Source organism: Tachysurus fulvidraco, chromosome 2 (assembly GCF_022655615.1).
Source record: "Tachysurus fulvidraco isolate hzauxx_2018 chromosome 2, HZAU_PFXX_2.0, whole genome shotgun sequence".
Taxonomy (NCBI): domain Eukaryota; kingdom Metazoa; phylum Chordata; class Actinopteri; order Siluriformes; family Bagridae; genus Tachysurus; species Tachysurus fulvidraco.
Window position 1 is genome coordinate 4691866 of NC_062519.1, and position 25753 is coordinate 4717618.

General features: G+C 39.7%; 1 protein-coding gene across 1 annotated transcript in view; it reads left to right on the top strand.

Moving 5' to 3' along the window:
* igsf21a (immunoglobin superfamily, member 21a) overlaps window positions 1-25753 on the top strand; it is a 276114-nt gene that overhangs the window by 102903 nt on the left and 147458 nt on the right. Inside the window, exon 2 of the mRNA XM_027167692.2 lies at window positions 99-211. Coding sequence (XP_027023493.1) covers window positions 99-211 — 113 coding nt within the window. The remainder of the gene's footprint in view (window positions 1-98; window positions 212-25753) is intronic.

The following is a 25753-nucleotide window of genomic DNA, read 5'->3' on the forward strand; positions in this document are numbered from 1 at the left end:
ACCCGACTCCTGAATTACGCCACTGCCATCTGGACACCGGTACAAGTGTGTGCATGTGTCTGAACACTGTTTTAACCGCACCTTGTTCTGCTCTGCAGGGTATTTAACAGTCACAATCGAGCCCTTACCACCTGTTGTTGTGGGAGAGACGGTGACGCTGAAGTGCAACTTCAAGACCGACGGCAGATTGCGAGAGATCGTTTGGTACAGGGTGAGTACCACTGAAGCTTTCATTGTCTTCATGAATGCCGTTGCTTTACGGTCAAGGTTTAAGTGTTGTAATTTGTGCTAATCACAGCTACACAGATCACACGGAAAAGGCAAGCTGTTGCTTTAAGCTCAGAATGCGTGTCTTTAATTAAAAATAATTTCAAACTCAAAGTGGTGAAAAAGCTATCCAGCTGTAGGATCTGGACTGAGAATCCAGCATTGAGCCGGTCACTGCCATGCTTTAATGGATCACAGCTGGACACTTCATACTTATTAGGCTCGGGATATTGCGCAGCGTGAGCATTCGGCTCGATTATGTCTTTCACAACAGAGGCTTTCTTTTGTGTTTGTGGTGAGTGTTGCTGCCTCGGTGCCAGCGCTTATCACAGCCATGCGTGTCTGCATTAATGAACATCGAGCCACTAGTGTTGGCCAGCTATGTTCCAGAACTCGACTAGGAAAACGCATGCGATAAACATCTGGAACACGTTCGAAATGCTTCAAAATCCAAAGAAGACTGGTGATTAACAGAATTAACAGAATCAGGCCACATTTAGTTGTTGTTGTTGTTGTTGTTTTTTTCCGCCAAGCCAGCTGGTGTCTTCTTCACTAATGATTTGGGGTTTACATACAGTAGCAATCGCAAAGAACGCCATAAATTGCTTAGTTTACTGTAGCTTAGCGGTTTTTAGTTCGTATACTGTAAATATACAGACGCTTTGCTACTCTACCTACATTCATGCTGTTTTTTTTCTCTGAATTCTTTGAATTAAATTAAAACTTGGTTTTGGATAAATGATTTTATTTTATCCACTTTAGTATATTTTAAACCAGTTTCGGGACAAGATCGTTGTTCTAATTTCTTCTCATTTGCACCCAGACATTCAAAGACCTCCGCTGATTAGGAGTTGTCCTCCGTTAAGTTCATGCTGACCATTAGATAACTATTTCTCGTGTTCTGTCTTCCGAGTTTTAATCTTGTCTCTGAAGGTATCGTGTGGGTGTGGGGGTTGGCGATGTGGCAGGAGATTTTCTATAGAGACATACAGAATACATTTTTGATCGTAAATATTTTGCTTTGACTTCGGATTTGAGATTCCGCCTCCGCCGGGGTATGAAACTAAAATGACGGGCAAGTGACAGCCAATCAGAAACATGTACACGTTTATATGGCACGTTATGTATGCTGTGTTACACAGTAAAATAAAGAGACACCTCGTGGCAGCTGTCATGACAGGTAGCGGTGACGGTTTTAAAAAGTAACATGATCGTTATATCGCTCTGACGTTTCACAAGGCAGCGTAAGACTTGTCGATCTTCCATGACGTGGTTTTGGCAATGTCAGAAAGTCTGGCAGTCAGGGTGAAAATAATACTGCATTATCTTTCGTATTTGGAACAATTCGCAATTCCAAGACAGAAGAGAATCATGTTGATATTCAAGCCTTAATATTGATCAACAATAATATTGATCCTGTGACATCACAATGATATTATTGCTTTATTGAATTTCATCGGGGGTGGCTTAGTGGTTAGCACGTTCGCCTCACACCTCCAGGGTTGTGGGTTCGATTCCCGTCTCCGCCTTGTGTGTGTGGAGTTTGCATGTCCTCCCCGTGCCTCGGGGGTTTCCTCCGGGTACTCCGGTTTCCTCCGCCGGTCCAAAGACATGCATGGTAGGTTGATTGGCATCTCTGGAAAATTGTCCGTAGTATGAGAGTGTGTGTGTGTGCCCTGTGATGGGTTGGCACTCCGTCCAGGGTGTATCCTGCCTCGATGCCCGATGACGCCTGAGATAGGCACAGGCTCCCCGTGACCCGAGAAGTTCGGATAAGCGGTAGAAAATGAATGAATTGCATCATTAAGGATTTTCACACAATGTGTCTTATATGTGAAAAGCAGGACGGAGTAAAACGTGATAAAAATGGCTCGGTAGCGTCAGAGGGTAAAACGCTGAACTCCATGGAGGTGCTCGCTGTAATGAGAGGAAACATACAACACAGAACGAACACCTAGTCGAATATACAACAAAACTTATAAAGGACAGATAAGAAAAGATACATGCTATAAGACCTAGATATAGCGTTATATAATATCTCACGTGTAATAAGCTCTACTGTTATAAATACCCGTATTATAGAACTAGATTTTACTTTGCCTTTTTTTTAGTTTGGAATGTAATTCTACAACCCGAATTGACTAAGAGGTTAGACCATTGGTCCGAATTATTTTCATGACAAGACAGGTGAGCTGTCTTATACATCATTTCCCTTTGTCTTGGACACAGAAATCATTCAAGCAAACCTTCTTTTAAATTCCTGGGACTCGACTTCACATACACTAGAACGCTATACCTGACCTCGCTCCAGACGTCCACGTTTTTTCCCCAGCTGAAGCAGCTGAAAGATTTAACACATGAACTCAAAAGGAAAATCACCCCGAAACTTTCCGAGTCCAGTGTACTGCATCGTTGAACCCGTGATGGTGTAATAACTGCAGCTTGTGTCGAAAAGCTCGTCCAGAATCCTGAAAGCTGCAAGCTGAGCCGTCCTCCTCATTCTAAGAGCTAAATGTGATAAAAGCGGATGTTCAAGCGGTCTGTAATGGCGTGTGACTGCGTCGTCATGCAGCACGGCACAGATGTTAAACTGGTCCTCGGTGCTGTGTGACACCCAGTGCAACATCTGTGATATGTTATGTGTAGAGTTCAACAGGAAGGCTTTTAACCAGCAGGAACTAAATTAGCGTAAATACTCACTAATTGTCTACGAACACAGACACGGACACAAATACGGGACACTCAAGATGCTGTGCGACGAAAATATATTCGTCTAGAATTAATTTTTTTTTTTAAATCACTTTCCATAAATAATTAAATTAACTAGTTTTGTAAAGTTCGTCATGACAAACTTTGATATTGGCTTTGACGAGGCAAGTATTCGCAAAGGCCGGTGCTTTTTGGAGGCGAGTGGATATAAGGGTCAGTGTTTCTTTTGGAGGCAAGTGGACAGAAAGATAGGGCGCCAAAACATTTGGAGGCAAGTGGAGATGAGCATGTGACGTCATCCGAATACTCCTGAGGAAGTTTCCCCTCATTGGGCTGAGTGTTTTGATATGTCACATGTTCATGTTGTGCTAATTTTTGATTTTGCATATTTTGGGGGCGGGGCTGTGGCACAACCGAAAGGCCAGTCGGTACACCAATTTAAACCTTTGTTCAGAGTCTCACCCTAAAGGAGCTGGCCGAGTTTGGTGTAGAGAGTTCGAAAGCTTGCAGACTTATAAACCTCCAAAGTTTATAATGGGAGTCTATAGGGAAAAAGGCCAATTTGAGACCCGGTACCGGAAGTACCGGTACACGGATCGCTTAGAAAAGTAATAGCAACAAACTTCAAACCAGGGTCTAAAACATATCCGATTTTGGTGCATGTGGCTCGAAAGCCATAGGCCGCATTAAATTTTATATATTTTTGTCTAAGCTTAAATAGGAAAACAGAATGTTGGCTTCTACAAAGCCAACATAATTACTAGCTACTGGATGAAAGCCTATAGAATTCAATTAGTTAAAGTATAAAAATTAACAATTTTTTTATATTTATTATCGTAAAAAAAAAATCATTAAATCTCTGCAATGTTTTGTTTATATTGTGTCAAATTATTGTTTGCTTTTATTTATTTATTTATTTATTTATTTATATTTGATAATTTTATGTATCTGTTTATTTGTTTGATTATTTATTTGTTTGTCTATTTCTTTTTTTTTTTATGTATTCATTCATTCATTCATTCATTTTCTACCGCGTATCCGAGCTACCTCGGGTCACGGGGAGCCTGTGCCTATCTCAGGCGTCATTGGGCATCGAGGCAGGATACACCCTGGACGGAGTGCCAACCCATCACATGGCACACACACACTCTCATTAACTCACACACACACACACTACGGACAATTTCCCAGAGATGCCAATCAACCTACCATGCATGTCTTTGGACCGGGGGAGGAAACCGGAGTACCCGGAGGAAACCCCCGAGGCACGGGGAGACATGCAAACTCCACACACACAAGGCGGAGGCGGGAATCAAACCCCCAACCCTGGAGGTGTGAGGCAAACATGCTAACCACTAAGCCACCCTGCCCCCCCTTTTTAATGTATTTATTATTTGTATTTCTTTCTTTAGTTCTTTATTCTTTACTAAGCTAAAACAAATTACTCTTACCAGACCCTCCCTAAGACCCAGAATGATTGACATGATACAGATCACCTTATGATCGGTTTATTGACCAGCAGATTTCTCCTTTGCACCTCAGCATGTGGATCCATTATCGTCCTTTAGACATTTTTTTTTCTTCCCCTTTGCTCATTCTGACCTTTTCACGACATGACGAAAAGGTAGAGATTAATAGCACTTTGCATATTAGCAACAATCTCATACATCATGTCGTGCAGGTCGAGTGAACTCTTGAATGCAAATGGAATGTATGAGCATTTTTCTTTGTTCTTCCGTGTACGATCGTAATGTTGTTGCGTAATCATATTGATGTTCAGCACGGAGTCAGGAACCAATGAGAGTAAAATGACTTTGTTTTGTATCCTATTGTCCTCTTACCAAGCCGCTATATAACGTAAGCGAGCTTGAACTCGTGTCCTGTATATACACATAGCTGTAAATTAACACACCAAAAAACAAACCAAAACATTAACACACCAAAATTATTAAATAATAATAATAAGAAAAAAATAATTGATGAATAAAAACAAGGCCATATTGCTTTGAAGGAAAAGAAAGAAAAATAAAAGACTTCAGGATATTTTGTTATAGGAAGATCATCGAATATTGTTGTTTTCTTACTTGTACTATTGTTTATTCCTTATATACTGTATAGACACTTGGTTTATATCGATCTGGATTTTTATCTATAATTTATTTTAAAAAATGCAGAAACGATGTATTTTTTCTGCTAATGCCTAGAATGTCTTCCATTTTTACAAGCTGAATATAAACATTTAAAAAAAAGGAAGCTATGATGAGAAAATAACCGATGCTGATGATTAACAGAGTCATAAATTTCCCAGATGTTAAACTGACTTTAAGCTCACGTCAGTGTCCCAATGTTCCACATTCGTACGTCGCTACTCTGCTAGCAAGATTTCTGCTGTGTTTTGTCTCCCCATATCTAAAGTACTATATGTGTTTCTTCTCTTTCTGGAAGTCTTCTGATTAGCTTAACTTATCGAATGTGCATGACGGGTTCTGCATTGATGTCTGCAACTTCGACAAAACGTGCAGCAAACAAAGCCGTCGACTAGCATCGGCTATCGACTGCTAATCGCACAACACAGAGGCATGTCTAATGAGATGCGGCTCCGACTCCTCAAGCCCGAACGCGTCGTAGTGTAAGTCGATTATTCCTGCTTGTCGAGCGGCGGGAATCTGCTCGCTCTCTAATCTCAGATCTCTTCCTTCTGTTTGACTTCTCGTTCTTTCGCTCACAAAGTTGACGTTTACCTTTGAGAATAACAGCAGTTGTTAAAATGTGTATGTGTGTGTGTGTGTGTGTGTGTGTGTGTGTGTGTGTGTGTGTGTGTGTGTGTGTGTGTGTGTGTGTGTGTGTGTGTGTGATCTCTCTGGCTTTTTGACTCCACACGGTGTGTGTGTAAGACAAGGTAGCTGTCAGATTCACCACATGAAAAAGATTTGATGGTTTTAGAGGTCCTTTGAATGTCATTGGTCTTCAATTGGCTTAATACATAATATTAGATAATATCCATTCCTACATCCATCTATCCATCCATTTATACATCCATCCATCTATCCATCCCTCCATCCATCTATCCATCCATTTATACATCCATCCATCTATCCATCAATCTATCTATCTATCCATCCATCCATCTATCCATCCATTTATACATCCATCCATCTATCCATCCTGCCATCCACCTATCCATCCATTTATACATCCATCCATCTATCCATCCCTCCATCCACCTATCCATCCATTTATACATCCATCTATCTATCCATCCATTTATACATCCATCCATCCATCCCTCCATCCATCCATATATCCCTCCATCTATACATCCATCCATCTATCCATCCACCTATCCATCCATTTATACATCCACCCATCTATCCATCCCTCCATCCATCTATCCATCCATTTATACATCCATCCATCTATCCATCAATCTATCTATCTATCCATCCATCCATCTATCCATCCATTTATACATCCATCCATCTATCCATCCCTCCATCCACCTATCCATCCATTTATACATCCACCCATCTATCCATCCCTCCATCCATCTATCCATTCATTTATACATCCATCCATCTATCCATCCATTTATACATCCATCCATCTATCCATCCCTCCATCCACCTGTCCATCCATCTATACATCCATTTATACATCCATCCATCTACCCATCCCTCCATCCACCTATCCATCCATTTGTACATCCATTAATCTATACATCCCTTCATCCATCCATCCCTCCATCTATCTATCCATCCATTTATCCATCCATCCATCCATCCATCCATCCATCCATCCATCCATCCATCCATCCATCCATCTATCCATCCCTCCATCCATCTATCTATCAATCAAAAGCTTGTGATGAACAGTCCGCATGACCCTGTTATTCTGTAACACAAACCATTTGTTATTCAGCTTTTTTATTTTCACCCTTCTTCATTCCGCACATTTCTATTTCTGAGAGTGGGTGAAAAGAGCAAGGGTTAACGAACCCGCCCGGAATGTAGTGACTTCATGTTTCCAGATGTTTTCTGTCAAATAATATCCAATTAATAAACATCCTCCTTGTTAATTCTGTTTTTCTTCTATCGTGTCATGAATTAATGAGGTGTGCGTAACGTATACAGCGTTTTGGTTGTTCTAGTCGAAGGTTTCATTAATAATGCAGGAACACAGCTTGTAGTAGACTAGTTATTTTGAGCTCTATGACTTTATGCTCTTCCACCTGAGATACACAATTTCTACGCATTACAGAGACGAACCTTTAGCGTATATGCAACTCCCAGCATCCATCCATCCATATCCATAAAGGAGATAAGGAATTAGCCTGGTGCACATGCTAATACCAGGAGGGTGGATGCATAAATTTGTCTTAGGCGTGAAAGATACTAAAGCCAGCATTTCTATCACATACATTTTATATCCATACGGACCATAAAGGCTTAAACCGGGTTGGGCTTTCGAGCCGGCACAGAGCAAACACTTATGCAGTGCTACCGTGTGTCAGCTATAAATAGTGCCTTATCGCTTTAAAACCGTGGCCACATTTTCATGTGGAATGGGAAAACGATGTGGAATTTTTATTTTTTTTTTTTTACACAGCTCGGTGATTCACCTCAGTGCTGTGCCTGTTCTGATTATGTCATGCTAATGAACAAACAGCCTGAGATCTATCCTCATGGAAAAGGATGAGGGATTTGTTTATTTATTTATTTCATTTCCACACCAGCTGTAGCAGCGTTCCTCTGTTGGAAAACTAGCTAGCTACAGTAGCTAGCACACTCGTATCCGCCAAAAGTTCCTACTTCTAAAAGTCTACAGAAAGCTACTCTTGAGTAAAAGGACAAAGATCATGACATGTTGATGAACATGAATAGACATGAATCGTTCATTATTTCATCCTTAGTTACTGCCTGAGCAGAGTCAGTTGGTTTGGCGGAAAAACTGTAGAGCCAAATAAAATTCTTAAAAACTGTAGTAATAATGTAAACTTCATCGTAGCACATAACTAGTTGAGACAAACTATAAACTAGAGTGATGTAGCTGACAATAAGGGATTGTTCAAACATCACACGCTTCTACTACAACTTTCAGTTTAATGCTACGATCGTACTGTATTACAAACACTTTCCAGTGCTTCAGCTTGGTAAAACTTGGAAGTTTTATAGATGGATCAAAAAAAAAAATAATTAAATGTTTATTTTGCTATAATTAAAGGTGGGGTCTCTGATTTTTGAAAGCCAATGTTGACATATAAAGTCACCAAAACAAACACGCCCCTAACCCAAATGGGTCCCAACCCTGTATCGATAGCTCCGCCAACACATACATACGTAACCCAGACAACTAATGGAAAGAAACGTGTCTTTATCATAGCTGAAGGGAAGAACAATACGATTGCAGATAAACAAACAAGCAAAAATGACACACAAGCATAATCATGTAAAGGACAAAGGCATATATTAGTTCTGTGTAACAAAGCAAAACCAACGTTACTCACCTATCGAGAAGGAAAAAAGCGCCTCGGCGTCTTAAGTAAAGTCGGCCGCATATTCACAGATTGGAGTTTCCCGAGTCAGTAACTCCTGAGCTAAACGCTGTTACTACACAAAACGCGGTTGTAGCTGCCTCTCTACATTACTACGATAGAAAAGAGGTGTTATTTGTGTAGTAACAGCGTTTAGCTCAGGAGTTATTGACTCGGGAAACTCCAACCTGTGAATATGTGGCCAACTTCCTGCTCCTTCAGTTCTCTCCAGCGCTGGAAAGCTGATCCTATATTAACACGTCCTACTTCTTGCCTTATCGTAAGTCTTTCTTCTCTTTCTTTCTTTGTTTTTATCCTCCATGTCAATGTTAAAACCGCTTTCTGCTAATGTCACACATGCGCACTGAACACTCTCTCCGCCACATATTGACAAGACCCGCCCCTTTCTGCTCATTGGCTACACGTTTGTTTTGATTTTTGTTTATTATTCGGCCCAACTCAGTTTTCTGAAGCATTTCTCAAACATCGGAGACCCCACCTTTAACTAATATATAGGGTATATGTAAAAAATAACAAACAAACAAAAAAAAAAACAAAGTTTTTTCTTTACTCACGAAATCAGCATCATTTACAAATCTAAATTCGCCAAGCTGTTAAAACATCTTATCACTATTACTATTATTAGCCATTAGCTATACCCTGACTAGTGAGTATACATAGTGAATATACTGTAAATTTTATAGAATACATCCTGAGTTTGTGTGTGTGTGTGTGTGTGTGTGTGTGTGTGTGTGTGTGTGTGTGTGTGTGTGTGTGTGTGTGTGTGTGTGTGTGTGTGCACATTGAGAATGTAAAAAGTACATAATGTGACCTTCGTGTGATTTCCACAATTTTCGTTTTCTATGGCTTACGTGACATGAATACAAAGTGTAGTCTCAGAGTAGCAATAACATTATCGACTCATGATTATTCAAACGCATCTGAGCCCTTTAGGTAATTAAAATTCTGTTCTTTTTTTTTTCCCGTTAGACACTTTTCTCTCTTATTCAAGTCATTATTAGGATGGATGTTACTTTCACTCGAGTACGTCTACTAGTTTTTACGTGTCAGTTAAGGACTGTTTAAGCCGATGAAGTTTTAATGAAGAAACTGGCAGAGAAGTTCAGTTCATTTGAAATTTGTTCCTATAAGACGACATGAAGAAACCTTGAAAGGAACCAGATTCCATTCACATAGTGTGAATATAAAAGACAGATTTACTTCTAGAACTGTGAACCATGCGGGCAAAAATGTGCATTTGCGTAATCGAGAAATTCATTATACAGTAGTTTGAACATGAAGTCTGTCTTGTTGAAGTTATCAACTGTTCACTGATGGAGACTCAAGTGCAAAACTGTTCATGGCAATCAAAATCCAAAGCCAAGGTTTGCGGAATTAGCAGACACTCTTATCCAGAGTGACTTACTGTACAAATGAGGGTTAAGGGCCTTGCTCAGGGGCCCAGCAGTGGCAGCTTGGTTGACCTTCTGATCAGTAACCCAACACCTTAACCACTGAGCTACCACATCAGTAGTACTAGCCACAGCAACCCCACATCCATGTGCCTTCCTCAGCAGTGGTGAGCCTCCAAGTAATTAGATCCAAAATATGGTTCTCAGGATGGATGGATGGATGGATGGATGGATCAGGCATGTTCTGAGAGCAGAAAGGGTCAGGATCACTACTGTTTCAGGAATAGCTTGTGTAGCTGCTACTCGTCAAATCTGAAACAGTGTCCAAGAATATAATCAGAAACAGAAAGCGTTCAAAGATCACCAAAATCACAAATGTGAAGTAAAGCAGAATAATAATCCATGAAAAAATTTTTTTTTTTTCATTTTTCATTGATGCCATTGCCCCAGTAGGTTAGGTAAAAATAGAAGAATTTATTCTTTAGTATTTAGTCACATATATATATTACAGCACAGTGAAATTCTTTCTTCACATACAGTATCCGTACTTTGTAGTTTGGGGTCAGAGCTCAGGGTCAGCCATGTTACAGCACCTCTTGAGCAGAGTCAAGAGTCTGACTCTGGGGGCCTTAACCCCAAAGAGGTTAAGGGCCTTGATCAAGGGCCCAACATTGTCAGCTTGGCAGTGCTGGGGCTTGAACCATAATCCACAACCCAGTGCCTTAACCAATTGAGCAACCACTGCAAAAGAAATAAAAAAAAAACTTCTGTAGTGTAAATTTCTGAGTGTCTACTTACATCTGGGCCATTAAGCACCACTGTAAAGTGGGACATGACAAAAACATTCAATGCTGAACATGGATACAACTAGAACAGGCACAAATTCAATTTTATGGCCTGTGGGGAAAAGAGTGAAGCTGTCTGAGGAATCAGGACATGCTGAATAGCACTGACATTGTAGTGTCCTGAATGGTGTGAGTATTCATTGGAGCATGCTCACGTACGTATAACATCCACTCATCATCGCTTCACCAGAGATGGATGTTAACAGCGGGTACGCTGAAGCCCGAACATCTTCCTACTGGACAAAGAATGCACATCATAGTGTGTCCTATCCCATCCTCCTTATAGTGCACGTATCATCGAGGGAGTGGAGAGCCATCTGGGATTCAGAGTGAGAAAATGACTTCTCTACATCGAACATATGTTCTGTGAGGAGAGATTTTGAAACCTGTTTAAAACAAGACCTGTTTGTTCCAGCGTGTCATCGTTTAACGGGATGTTCAACAGATACCGCTGTAATTTTACCACCTACAGCTGCAACCTGCTTAAATAATATCAATATGTTTGCTTCATTTAAGGGGAAAAAAAATCAATGCTATTTTGTCCATGTTTTGTGCTGTGTACTTGTGTTTATTATTTGCAGCAAGATTTTAGAAGTAGGCTAGAAATATGGTCAAGCAGATAGATAGATAGATAGATAGATAGATAGATAGATAGATAGATAGATAGATAGATAGATAGATAGATAGATAGATAGACACTGTAGATAGATAGATAGATAGATAGATAGATAGATAGATAGATAGATAGATAGATAGATAGATAGATAGATAGATAGACGGACGGACGGACGGACGGACAGATACTGTATATACGATAGATAGATAGATAGATAGATAGATAGATAGATAGATAGATAGATAGATAGATAGATAGATAGATAGACGGACGGACGGACGGACAGACAGATACTGTATATACGATAGATAGATAGATAGATAGATAGATAGATAGATAGATAGATAGATAGATAGATAGATAGATAGATAGATAGATAGACGGACGGACGGACGGACGGACGGACGGACAGATACTGTATATACGATAGATAGATAGATAGATAGATAGATAGATAGATAGATAGATAGATAGATAGATAGATAGATAGATAGATAGATAGATAGATAGACACTGCAGATAGATAGATAGATAGATAGATAGATAGATAGATAGATAGATAGATAGATAGATAGATAGATAGATAGATAGATAGATAGATAGATAGATAGACGGACGGACGGACAGACAGATACTGTATATATGATAGATAGATAGATAGATAGATAGATAGATAGATAGATAGATAGATAGATAGATAGATAGATAGACAGACGGACGGACGGACGGACGGACGGACGGACGGACGATAGCAATAATAATAATGAAATATTACAAAAAGTTTCATCTTTTTTTAGCTACAGCTGAATTAGTCAATAGTGATTAGTGAGTGATTGTTGGGATAAATAGTGGTCAGTGACTGGTTGTTGGGATCTGTGGTGATTAGTGACTGTTGGGGAAAATATAGATCAGTGATTGATTGGAAACAGTGACGTTTCAGTGATTGGTGTTTGGGAACAGTGGTGATTGATTATTGCTCATTGGGCAAAGTATTGATGTGAGATTTATGGGAACAATGGTGATCCGTGATTGGTAATTGGGAACGACAGTGATTTGGCTGCTGGGAACGGTGGTGATTATTTATTGCTCATAAGGAACAGTGGTTATAAGTGAATGGCCAGTTGGAACAATGATCACTAATTGGTTATTGGAAATAATGTTGCACTGTGATTTGCTTATGGGAATAATGCTGCTTGCTGATGTCTGCAAAATATCTTGTGTTATAAAGCTGCTCTGGGAATCTAAAAAAGTTGGCAACACCGAGGACAGTAGATGACACCAAATAGTTTTACTAGAAAGCTTTTGTTATCGGGAAAAAAATAACACCAAAGACATGATGGAGTACTTTTCCCTATTCCTGGAATAAAGTCAAGATTGGTGAGTTCAGCTCCTCGAGGGGGAAAAAATGTGCCTGATGATGTAGCACCTGAAACACAGTGCTCTTTCCTACACCTGAGTTACAGCACTGGGTTTATCAGGAATCTGTGCGATAAAAATAATCACACACGAAACCTTTGTGAACAAACAAACCGTCACCTCTATGGTTTAGATAAGAGAACTTCCAGGGGAACCTTTTTAGGATAAGCGAGCTGTAGGGGAAACCTTTGAGGCGTGATTACACAAAAAAGCTGTATGTTCATTTCTATCTTACAATACTGTGTGTTCTTAAGAACAGGAGGGATTTGATCATTCAGTTCAGCTATTTTTTTTAAAATCCGATATCCTACAGATACCTTCTAAACATCCAGAGTTTGTCTGAGCTGCTACTTGTCCAGGAGTGCACAGGAAATGATCTATTCTGGACTCCAGAAAAATCCCATTATGATGAGGTGTGCAGATTCATGCCATGCAAATAAAGTTTAGACAAAATAATCAGCGAACAAGCGAGTACACAGATCACCCACTGAGCACTCTCAGCTTTAGCATTGTAGTGATAGTGCTAGCCCAGCATGCTAATTAATAGGAAAAGGTTCTGGCTCAATTTAAAGTAGTATGAGGTGACGGATGTGATAAAAAGGCAGGGTGACATTCAAAATTCCCTGCTGGAGAACTATGACCCATTAGAATGGTTGCCATGGAAATGGATGTGCGCTTACACTTGAATGAACGAACCTTGACTTTTGAATCCTTTCTGAACAATGTACTTATTGTAGTTATATAATTTAATTCATATAACTTTCTAGCACTAAATAACCAGACTTTTTAGTTTACTAAGATGCATGATGTATTTAAGCCTCTCTCTCTGTCTCACTCATTTTCTACCACTTATCCGAACTTCTCGGGTCACGGGGAGCCTTTGCCTATCTCGGGCGTCATCGGGCATCGAGGCAGGATACACCCTGGATGGAGTGCCTACCCATCACAGGGCACACACACTCTCATTCACTCACACACTACGGACAATTTTCTAGAGTTGCCAATCAACCTACCACGCATGTCTTTGGACCAAGGGAGGAAACCGGAGTACCCGGAGGAAACCCCCGAGGCACGGGGAGAACATGCAAACTCCACACACACAAGGCGGAGGCGGGAATCGAACCCCGACCCTGGAGGTGTGAGGCTAACGTGCTAACCACTAAGCTCTATTTTTTCTTAATTATTTATGATTGACATTTTTAACTCACTCATAGAAATAGACAGAATAGAAGTCATTAGTTTAGTCACATATATATTACAACACAATGAAATTCTTTTTTCACATATCCCAACTTTGGAGACTGGGGTCAGAGCACAGGGTCAGCCATGATACAGCACCACTGGAGCAGAGAGTGTTAAAGGCCTCGCTCAAGGTCCCAATTGTGGCAGTTTGGCAGTGCGGGGGCTTGAACCCTGATCAACAACCCAGAGCCTTAACCACTTAAGCCACCACTGCCCTGCTGTATAGACAAAATAATGCACCACTGCATTACTGCTCATGTACCTGCTGCATTACTGTTCATGTATCTCTACATTTTGACCTTGGACCATAAACACAGATTCATCAGAATCGAGCTCATAATTCAAAAATAGGTTCCTTATAAAGAGGGAAGAGAAAAGTGTTTGTCTTATGGTGGTCTTCTCTGAGCTCAAGTATGGAAGTGTGCAGACCCGTGACATGTGTCTCATAGGACGTTTGTATTAATGTAGCTTTCATCCTACTCATTTGGTTTGTTGTGTGTGATTGCAGATAGCTTGATAGTGGGTGGGATTTGTTAAGCGATCCACAATTTGGTGGCAAAATAAGGGAAATATTAATAATATGTTAGATATAAATATTAATAAAATGGCATTTGGTTACCTTTGGTGTTGAGATCAAAGTGTTAGCATTTTAGCTTAATGTCAAGCAGGTACATGCTAGGGAGAACCTTCTGATACTGAGAACCCCACTTGTGTATTTCAGTATTTCACACTATTTTAGAAGCTGTATTTATTAATGAAACTAACTGCATGGTATAAGCTAATATTCTCTCAGGAAGCCTCACAAAAAAAGAAGAAAACAAACACCCGGTGCCTTATTGCGCTTCTTCTCACACCCACTGAGAAATGAGCGAATGCAAATATCCTGCTATAATGTCCCTCTAAATGTAGTGTTGCACCTAATGAGTTCCAGTTTTGTTTAAAAAAAAATGAATTGTGCAGCTCGTAAAAATTACCCGTGAGTTAGTCGTGGGACCGTGTTATCTGTGTTAGAAACGGATAGCGGGAAATGGAACGCTAATATTCTTCAGGGATTTTGTAATTAGTCTTCTGCGTGACCCTTTTTTCCCCACAATCCATTTTATGTGCAATTATTTCGAACCAAAGTGGAAGACTTCTTAAAAAAAACAAAAAAAAGTGATAGAATGTGGCAATGCCATTTCATGATTAAATCCAGTGTTACTTGCTTTACTAAGCTTTGTAAGGGGGAGATTTGACATTTTATCAAAACCAAACAGTAAAGGAATGTCTGTTATTTATTATTATTATTATTATTATTATTATTATTATTATTATTATTATTAGTAGTAGTAGTAGTAGTAGTAGTAGTAGTAGTAGTAGTATTTCTATCTATCTATCTATCTATCTATCTATCTATCTATCTATCTATCTATCTATATATCTATCTATCTATCTATCTATCTATCTGTCTGTCTGTCTGTCTGTCTGTCTGTCTGTCTGTCTTTCAGGGTAGCCATTCAATCAAGTTGTGTTTTTTTATACAGAGTTTTAAATTCCAACATGTATCTTTTAGCTTTGTTTGTTTGTTTGCATACTGTAGCTGGTTTGCTGTTTGGTTGGTTGGTCAGTTTGTTGGTCAGTTGTTTGGTTGGTTGTTTTGTTGTTTGGATGGCTGATTGATTGGTTGGTTGGCCATTCTGGTTGGTTGGTCAGTTGGTTGGTTGATCGGGTGGCTATTTGGCTGGCTGTTTGGTTGGTCAGTTGGTGGTTGTTTGGTTGGCTATTTGGTTGGTTGTTTGGTTGGTCAGTTGGTTGATTGTTTGGTTGGCTGTTTTAGTTGGTTGTTTGGTTGGTCAGTTGGTGGTTGTTTGGTTGGTCAGTTGGTTGATTGTTTGGTTGGCTGTTTTAGTTGGTTGTTTGGTTGGTCAGTTGGTGGTTGTTTGGTTGGTCAGTTGGTGGTTGTTTGGTTGGCTATTTGGCTGGCTGTTTGGTTGGTTGTTTGGGTGGTCAGTTGGTTGGTTGTTTGGTTGGCTGTTTGGCTGGCTGTTTGGTTGGTTGTTTGGTTGGTTGTTTGGTTGGTCAGTTGGTGGTTGTTTGGTTGGCTGTTTGGTTGGCTGTTTGGTCGTTTGGTTGATTTTCATCAGTGCTGAAATTCAGACAGATTGTGATTTTTTGTTTCCCACAATGCTGTTAGAGTTATGCTTAATGTTTTTTTTTTTTTTTTTTTTTTACATTCAAAGATGTGTTTATTTGATTTGTTTATTTGTTTGTTTGATTGTTTTTTGATTGTTTAATTAATGTAATTCTTTTTCCCCAGGTAGAAATTTTCCACAATGCAATTAAAGTTATTAGACACTACAATTTAGTGATTGCCTTGGTTTGTTACAGAAGAATTTTCTTCATCACAGGAAATCACATGTTTAATGTTCAGCTCTGTAATGACTTTCATGTGGTTTGTGTTATTTCATCTTTTTTTGTCTGCTTTGGTTATTTTTCATTAGTGGAACTAATCACATAGAGTGAGATTATTTATATGGATAGTGCTGCTGAATGCTCGATTCTGGTTGGTCAGGAGGGGTTGATACATTTTCTGTAACGGCAAATCAGATAGGTGCCCTCTGTCTAATTATCGTTTCTATTTGAAAGTGGACATGAAATATACAGTACATAAATTGAGTAAAGTAAGTGTTTATCTTTTATGTGGTGATGTTTTCTGTAAGAAGATGTTTATTTATGTTGAAATGAGTCCCCAAGTGATTTTCTTGCTATTACATACAGAATAATCCTCATACCGAAGAGTGGGGTGTGTATAATCAGTAAATCATGAAGTCCAGACTCCATGGCATTAGTCTACAGAGACAGCGGGTTCCTGGTGTACTTTGGACTAACAGCATCATCTCCTTTCTTCTATCAAAAGTGATGTGCTCAGCAGCTGCCTGACTGCGAAATGGTTAGGAAATGGGATTTTTTGCTATTTCAGAGTGACAGCAAGCTCACGGTGCCCCGAGTGTACCGGAGCAGTGCACCCGAGGGTTTAAACTGTGCTCTGAAACACATTTTTTAACAGATGCCAGCAGGGATAAGTGTGTTGAATAAGCAGTTAGAGCAGCATGACTGAGATGCTCCGTCTAGCTGAAGTGACACGATGACAGAATACATTTGAATAACTTATCATTATTGACACATCGTTTGGCCAGGTTAAAAATATACAGTACTACACTAAAAAAAGTGAAATTGATCTCTTTTGACTTAACATCTGTAATTGCAGTGTAGTTGCATATAAACTATACATACTGTACATTACCTGGATTTCCAGAAAATATTGTCCGATTTATTAATTACTGTATACACTCAGTCAATTCATAGAATGTTTCATTGCTTAAGTTTGGTAAAAACTAGCTGGATGGTTCATGGTGATTCTGGGACAATGTTCTGTAGACAGAGATGAAAATCCTTGTACTTTTTACCCCCAAAATATACGGTTTGGTAGAAAAAATTCAGCGCACACCAACCTAAGCATCTCTTCCCTACAATGAAACATGGTGTTGGGAGCATCGGTGATTTATATTCGGTTAGAATTAAATAGAAGCCTTTATTTCGTCCCATATACATTACAGCACAGTTAAATTCTTTCTTCATATCTCAAGGGCCCAACAGTGGCAGCTTGGCAGTGCTGTGGCTTGAACCCCAATCTTCTAATCAGTAACCCAGAGCCTTAACTGAACCACTGAACAGATACATGTGAGATCACCATCATACTTTATATCCATTTATAGTCATGTTTTAATGATGTGTAAAGTCTGCTAACCAAGTTTCTGTTCTATTTTAACTTACACTTGGAGTCTATCCAATCGCATACGCTCTCACACATTACAAGCAATCTAGAGATGACATTACGCCTACACCGGATGACTTTGGACCAGAGGAGTAAGCCGGGGAACCCTGAGGAAACCCTAAGAGCACCAGAAGTACATCTAAACTCCAGAAGAGCACCAGAAGATCTTACTAGAATCACAGTTGGAATCGAACCCCCAACACTGGATATATTAGAATGAGCGAATGAAAAGTTTTAGTAGAAACAACTCAGAGTTTAACCGGGGATAAACATGAGCATGGCGGTTGAGGTGAACCGTCCTAACCTTCGGTGTAGACAGCTGTCATTTAGTCAATGCATTCAAAATCTCTCACTTTGCCCTTCTGTGCTATCCCGCGTTCAATCCCCTTAAGTATTGAATCAAATCGATTGGCGTCAACTGTAGCCACGCAGCGTGAACTCCAGTTATCTGGGTCAGGAGATGTGGCAGCAGTGAAACAATTAAAGAAGCCTTCGCTCTCCTCCAGTGGGTATAAGTGCATGCTGGAGAGAGATGGGTTTCGTAATAGATTTTTGTCGGTGTAAAATGAGAGGCTGACCTCTGAGTGAAAGGCACACCGAAGGAGAAGGTAGTGTACGCAGTGTAGCTGAGTTAAAGGAATTACAATTTTGACACTTTACCTCTAGTGATGTGTGATGAAAAGCAGACACTGAATGAACCATCCTTTATGCTGTGGAGAACCGGTGGATGATAACAAGTGACTGCACTACTTTACGACGAAGATTTATGACTGATCCTGGGGGCTGGTTAAATCTGAAGTGAGAGCTTTGATGTTGCCTCTCAACGTCGTCACATTCATTCCAAACCGAGGGTCTGTTTTATCTCCCCTCCTATACATATCCATCCACTCGATGCTGTTATAGTTCGATTATATATATATATAATGATTCATCATCACTTTCAGTTCATCCACTTCATTTACAGAGCCATTATCTTTTCCGTTACGATATGTAAAGAGATATAAATAAACAGATTTCCAGCTGGTTCTTTTGAAAGCCATACAGTTTTAATAGCTTCTTGGGAAGCATGATGTTAACAGAAATGTGTCACGTTTAAGCCTTTCGTTTCGATGGTCTGCATTACACCGATTTTAGATTTTTTTGTTTTTCGTTATTTTTATTTATTTATTTATTTATTGAAGAATTCCTTATCTGATTTTTTTTTGTGTTGTTCATGTCTATCGTGAAACGATTTATGTAGGAGAAGAGGATAATATATCGAGTGACTCTGAGTCATTTACATTTACGGCATTTGGCAGACTTCCTTAACCAGAGCGACATACAAAGGTGCCTTGAAGACTTTATCAATGAATACACTGACACTGGTTCACTTGGTCACTAAGTCTGCACAAACCGGCTTGATAAATGATGATATTGTCGCATAAACTCCACTTAAATTAGAAAAAAAATTGTTAATATATTGAATGATTAAATATATTCAATTAATTGTTAAATTCTGGTTTGAGTTCACTCAATTCTATCATCTATTCCTACTCACCGGAGCTAGCAACTTTTTTTTTAATACTAAGCTAACGATACATACGAACACTGTTGTTGACACGAAACACAATAAAATAACACGCTTAAGCATGCATGAACCCTTTAAAAAGGAAAGTCCTTGAAAACACGAGCACCGCCTTTTTGCTTGTTTCATCTCATCAGCTTAAAACCTTGAATCGTTTTATGTGTCCCTTTTCTGCATCTTGTCTTTTTGGCATTTCTTTTATTTTGTCACTTTGACATTTTCATTTGTGATCACAGCCGCACACGGGAAGATGAGCCACTTTACTCGACGTGTCCTTGTCCGGAGCGTTAAGCGCCATTTTCGTAGGCTCTCCAGTATTTTTTGCCTCACAATATGGCAGATTTTGACGTGAACAAAGACATTTAGCTTGATGACACCACTCTGTCCACCCATCTGAAAGCTATCGCCATCCAAGAGATGAATCGGTTTCCGCATTTAAGGAGCTGTTTCTGAGACAAGGGAACGCGACGTGGAGTGACATGACGATTAGAACAATTTCTCCACCATCTGGTGTGAAAATCCTCCAGCTTTATTGGAGACTGGATGGAGTGTATTTTGGTGTGACAAATAACAGGAGATAAGGATCTGCCTCGCTCTCTGGACAGGGACAGATAACAGGAGTGTTGCAAGTGACAAACTGATTCATGTGAGAACTTGGACTTTTAGATAGTGGAGTGAAATTTGAATAAATCAGATTTCGTTTGGGATTCGGTGTTGTGTTACTTGCAGCTAGCAAAGATACAGAATTTGTGTAGCAGTATTTAGACCTCAGATGTGACTACACACTTGTGGTTACTCAGACACTTGTGAAACAGAGGCATGTTGCTGACCTTACATTTAAGTTGTTTTATCTTGTGTGATATCGGCTCATGTGAGAATACGGATTAGCTTTAGCACCGCTGTTTCATACCTAACCCTAAAATTTATAATCTGCAACATCAGACTATTATTTTTGTCCCCATACCTCAGATTTAACTACAGACGCAAGCGATTCTCAGACTATTATGCAGCTCTACTGTTTATATATATATATTTTATATATTTTTTTTTTGTTTATTACTTGTAAGATAACGATCTTGAGTAAGAACCGGTATTAAGGCCGCATTTTCTATCCCATGATGCTTGTTGAGCTTAAAGGAAAGTTTTTATGGTAGTGTTGTAGGTTCTGTTAAAAAAAAAAAAAATCATGTTATTATTATAAAGTAATTATTTATTTATCAACTAGCAATATAGGGGGCATGGTGGCTTAGTGGTTAGCACGTTCGCCTCGCGCCTCCAGGGTTGGGGGTTCGATTCCCGCCTCCGCCTTGTGTGTGTGGAGTTTGCATGTTCTCCCCGTACCTCGGGGGTTTCCTCCGGGTACTCCGGTTTCCTCCCCCGGTCCAAAGACATGCATGGTAGGTTGATTGGCATCTCTGGAAAATTGTCCATAGTGTGTGAGAGTGTGTGTGTGTGCCCTGTGATGGGTTGGCACTCCGTCCAGGGTGTATCCTGCCTCGATGCCCGATGATGCCTGAGACATGCACAGGCTCGCCGTGACCCGAGAAGTTCAGATAAGCGGTAGAAAATGAATGAAAGAATGAATGACCTAGCAATAAATATGCAATATATAAAGTTCTACATAATGTTGACTGTACTTTCCCGTGTGTGAAGAGCAGAAGTGAAGATGTGTGAAGATGCATTTTTCTAGCTGATAGCTTTAAAACATTTGGTTAATCTAAAATTTATAGTCGTTACGTCTACACCAACAACACTCGAGTATTGACACTCCGATGTGTGACACTTCGATGTGTTCAAGTGTTCCCAGTTGTACACTTCGGTTCACTTCTGCATATAAATACAACTTCCACGCACTGTATCATCGCAAAATATCGTCAATCTGCTGCATTTTTTTTTTTTCAATCCTTACAGGTTAGCTAGCTGTTCCTGGTAGGGCATGATGTCTTGGCCTTGTGGTGGCGCCATAGCTTGGAGCTGCTGCCTTTTTGCTGGATCCAAAAGAGACAAAGTATACTGTAAGGATTAAGAAACAGGATCCATGTACAGTACAGATAAATGGTTTAATAATAAAACCAAGGATGTACAATCTAAAACGTCAGACAAGTGTAGGGTCAAAAAAACAGCTACCAAGTTTAGAAATCCAAAAGAAAATCCTTGAGGCAAACAAATACAAATGTGGCAAAGAAGTAGGCAAAAACCATATAACATTGGCAAACATTTATGGCAAACGCCTTCACCTAGAGTGAGTTACATTTATCTCATTTAGACAGCTGAGCAATTGTGGGTTGGGGGCCTTGCTTAGGGTCCCAGGAGTGGTATCTCGGTGGACCTGGGATTCAAACTTATGGCCTTCCGATCAGTACACCACTGAGCTTTCACAGGGTCATACTGTGATAGAGATAACATTCATTCATTTATTCATTCATTCATTTTCTACCGTTTATCCAAACCTCTCGGGTCAAAGGGAGCCTGTGCCTGGACGGAGTGCCAACCCATCACAGGGCACACACACACACACTCTCTCATTCACACACACACACACACACACACACACACACAACAGACAATTTTCCAGAGATGCCAATCAACCTACCATGCATGTCTTTGGACCGGGGGAGGAAACCGGAGTACCCGGAGGAAACCCCCGAGGCACGGGGAGAACATGCAAACTCCGCACACACACAAGGCGGAGGCGGGAATCAAACCCCCATCCCTGGAGGTGTGACGCAAACGTGCTAACCACCAAGCCACCGTGCCCCCATAGAGATAACAAAAAGGCAAAAACACAAAGGCTTGTTAACACAGCAGGCTCAGGATACTTTGTGATGCACAAAGCCTAGCAGTTGTATTTATACCTGGCAGTAAATTGGAAATGTACCACTGAAAACAGGAAGTGTCAATACTTAGGTGAGGGTTCACCTTTAGCGGGGTGGGGGGTGGGGGGTGAGGGTGTAGTAGTAACAATAGCTTTAATATAGTGTTTTGTAATTGACCTTGCAAATCCCTTCCTTCTAACCAATCGGACTCAAGAATTCGGCAGTGCTCTGCAACAGTGTTATAGCACTTTGTCTATATCGTTATCTACAAATTGGACAGAGAAAGCCCTCGATGGTTGCATCTAATAAATCACACTTGCACTGGGACTTGTCATGTTTGTTTCAGAGCCTTGTGGTGTGATTATCTTTAGCCTTCCAGCTCCTGAATTGGCCAGATTTATTCACAAAATCCTCAGAGAGAGTTCTTTCATATTGGTCTAATTGAAACATGAGAGGTCGATGGCAGCCGTGGGAATTCGGACATTAATACGAGGTGGCATGCCGCACATGCTGTATACCGTGGACTCGATGCAATCCTGTAGATTAGCTGCACTCTGCTTGAGGAAAAATAGAAAACAAGTGAACATAATCCAGGTTCTCACTAGACCACCCGCTGATGTGTGTTTGTTTACTCGTGTTTATGATCGACCAGCTGCTCACAGCTGGAAGAAATCAACTGCATGGCTGCAAAGACTCGTAGGCTTTTTAACAACTTTTCATTTCAAACAGAATCTTTTAACTTTGGAAACGTCGTTCAAACAATATGGAATGTGATATGTGCAACAAAGTGAACGCAATTTCAAATTCAAATCTGAAATTTTCACTGTAAAACAATATGGAATTCGAAATGTGCAACAAAGTGAACGCAATTTCAAATTCAAATCTGAAATTTTCACTGTAGATCAACTTGAAACTATATTACATGCTTTGAAACGAATGTACTTCACAATTCAGTTCAATAATAATCACATGTAGAAAGTTCATATCACTTTTAGAAAGTAAAATTTTTCGCTGCAATAATCGAGCGCGAATTTGTTTAATTTGCAAATTCGGATTTTTAAAACATTACAACCGTGGACTTCGGAGACGCAACAATTTCTCTGATTTTTAAATTCTAACCAATGAGTCACTGATTTTAAAATTCATTCATTTTAATTTAATATTCACTTTCTAATTCAATGATTTACAGATCATTACATCTTGTGATTTTGGAGCCGGAACGTCGTACGAAGAATCAACGTTGTGGTGTTTTCAAATTGTAAACTTGCAAAATGTAAACTTTTGTTTCTTAAATTTCATAAAATTATGGAAACGCAGATTTTTAAATAGTTTTATGTTTTAAAATGTAAAATTCACCGATTTAGATTCAAATTCAGACTTTACACTACATTCAGAGACTTGAAGCTTTTTACCTTGATTTTCCGCACCATTTTGGCAATGAAGTTGAGGTTTGAAGACATTTTTCCCCAAAATCGCATTTTTTTTAACCTACAAATTCAATTAAAGATACAAACATTGGTATAAACACTGAACATTTGGATTGTATTGCCACATTTCTCATTCCATACCCAAATGCTTTGAATGATTCACATCTCTCAATATGTGAGGATTGGAGGGAAAAAATTATTTGCAATTATGAGTGAAAAATCAAAACAATCTACTAACACATGTCTGTAAAAGATTATTTACTCTTTGAGTTTGCAGTGGAGATTAAAAGCTGTCTCTCTCTCTCTCTCTCTCTCTCTCTCTCTCTCTCTCTCTCTCTCTCTCTCTCTCTCTCTCTCTCTCTCCTCTGTGTGTGTGTGTGTGTGTGTGTGTGTGTGTGTGTGTGTGTGTGTGTGTGTGTGTGTGTGTGTGTGTGTGTGTGTGTGTGTGGTCAAGCCCTGGTGTAAGAACATAGCCCTGAGGGGGAGCTGCAGGATACTGATGATTAAACAGGGGGATGTTGGGCTACTGATCGGAAGGTCATGGGTTCGAACCCCAAGGTCCACCAAGCTGCCACTGCTGGGCCCCTGAGCAAGGCTCTTAACCCTCAGTTGCTCAGTTGTATGTCACCCTGGATAAGGGTGTCTGCTAAATGCCGTAAATGTAAACAGACCAAGTTCATACAGTGATGTAGATCAGTACATCTAGTGTGCCAGAGTCACTGACTCTAATAACTGATTATTCAGATTAAAGGAGCAATATGAGTAGAAGTGATGTAACACTGCATGCAAAATACGTCAGATGGATGATTGTAGAGTCTGTTGTAGATGTTCATATAACACACAGTGTGTGTGTGTGTGTGTGTGTGTGTGTGTGTGTGTCAGTGTGTGTCAGTGTGTGTGGGTGTGTGTGTGAGAGAGAGAAAGACTTCTACTGTTAAACAAACCCAGAATTGAAACCACCAACTAAGAAGATCCAATTTTTCTGTGTTCTTCAATTGCTTTAACACATTGAAATTCTCTAGGACATTTATCCAACCTTTTTAAATCCACAAAAAGGAGATCCTCACCACACACACACACACACACACACACACACACACACACACACACACACACACACACACACATGCACACACACGTTATCTGAACTTCTACAACAAACTCTACAGTACTTATGATTTCTTGAGTGTACATGCATCGTTGTGTGTGTGTGTGTGTGTGTGTGTGTGTGTGTGTGTGTGTGTGTGTGTGTGTGTGTGTGTGTGTGTATACCCTTCTTTCAAGTGTACAGGCTCTTGTATAGCATATGAAACGGTTTCCTTAGAAACTTTATTCCTCAAGCCAAAGTAAACAGATCAGTTCTGTACATTTTCTGATCAATCCTTGGATTTTAAAATTATTTAAATGAATTGCACTTGGAATTCAGACTGCGTACCAGCAATGTTCTCAAATCCTGGGTGGTTATTACACGATCTCCATCTTAAGTGTTGGAGAAATAATCAAGGCTTTTAATGGATGCTTGGTCTTAAAGCTGGTCTTAAAGCTGATTGTCCTTGAGGGGAACTCTGTGCTTGTATCATTGAGCTGCTAATAAAAGGGCTGCTAATAATTTTCTACATGAAGCTGAATGTCAGCTCCTGTTTCCTGCTTCATTAATTACAACCAAGGCTGGAAATATATAAATAAAAATAAAACAATCGGGTAGCGTCCTAGTTAAGATAAAAGCCTGCTTTTAACCTTGAATTTGTTTGATAATCAAGTTTCAAGAGTTTCATGTCATTTCTCCATTAATTTCTCATCGACTTCATGATATCTAAACCTAAATACACGATTGTTATACGCAGTAATAACACGGTAATAAGACAAGATAAGTTAATAACGTGTTTAAGAGCTTCTATCCTTGGTTTAGGAGAATAAAATGGTTTAGGAGAATAAAATCCCAAATAATCGACTTAGTTTCGATTTAATTACATGCTCTTGGTGCATTTCATCAACGTCTAGATATCAATCACTAGAATGCACTCAATACTCAGAGCAGATACATTGGAAAGATCGGAGTCTGGGAAGCTTATACCTTATATCCCGGGGATGCATT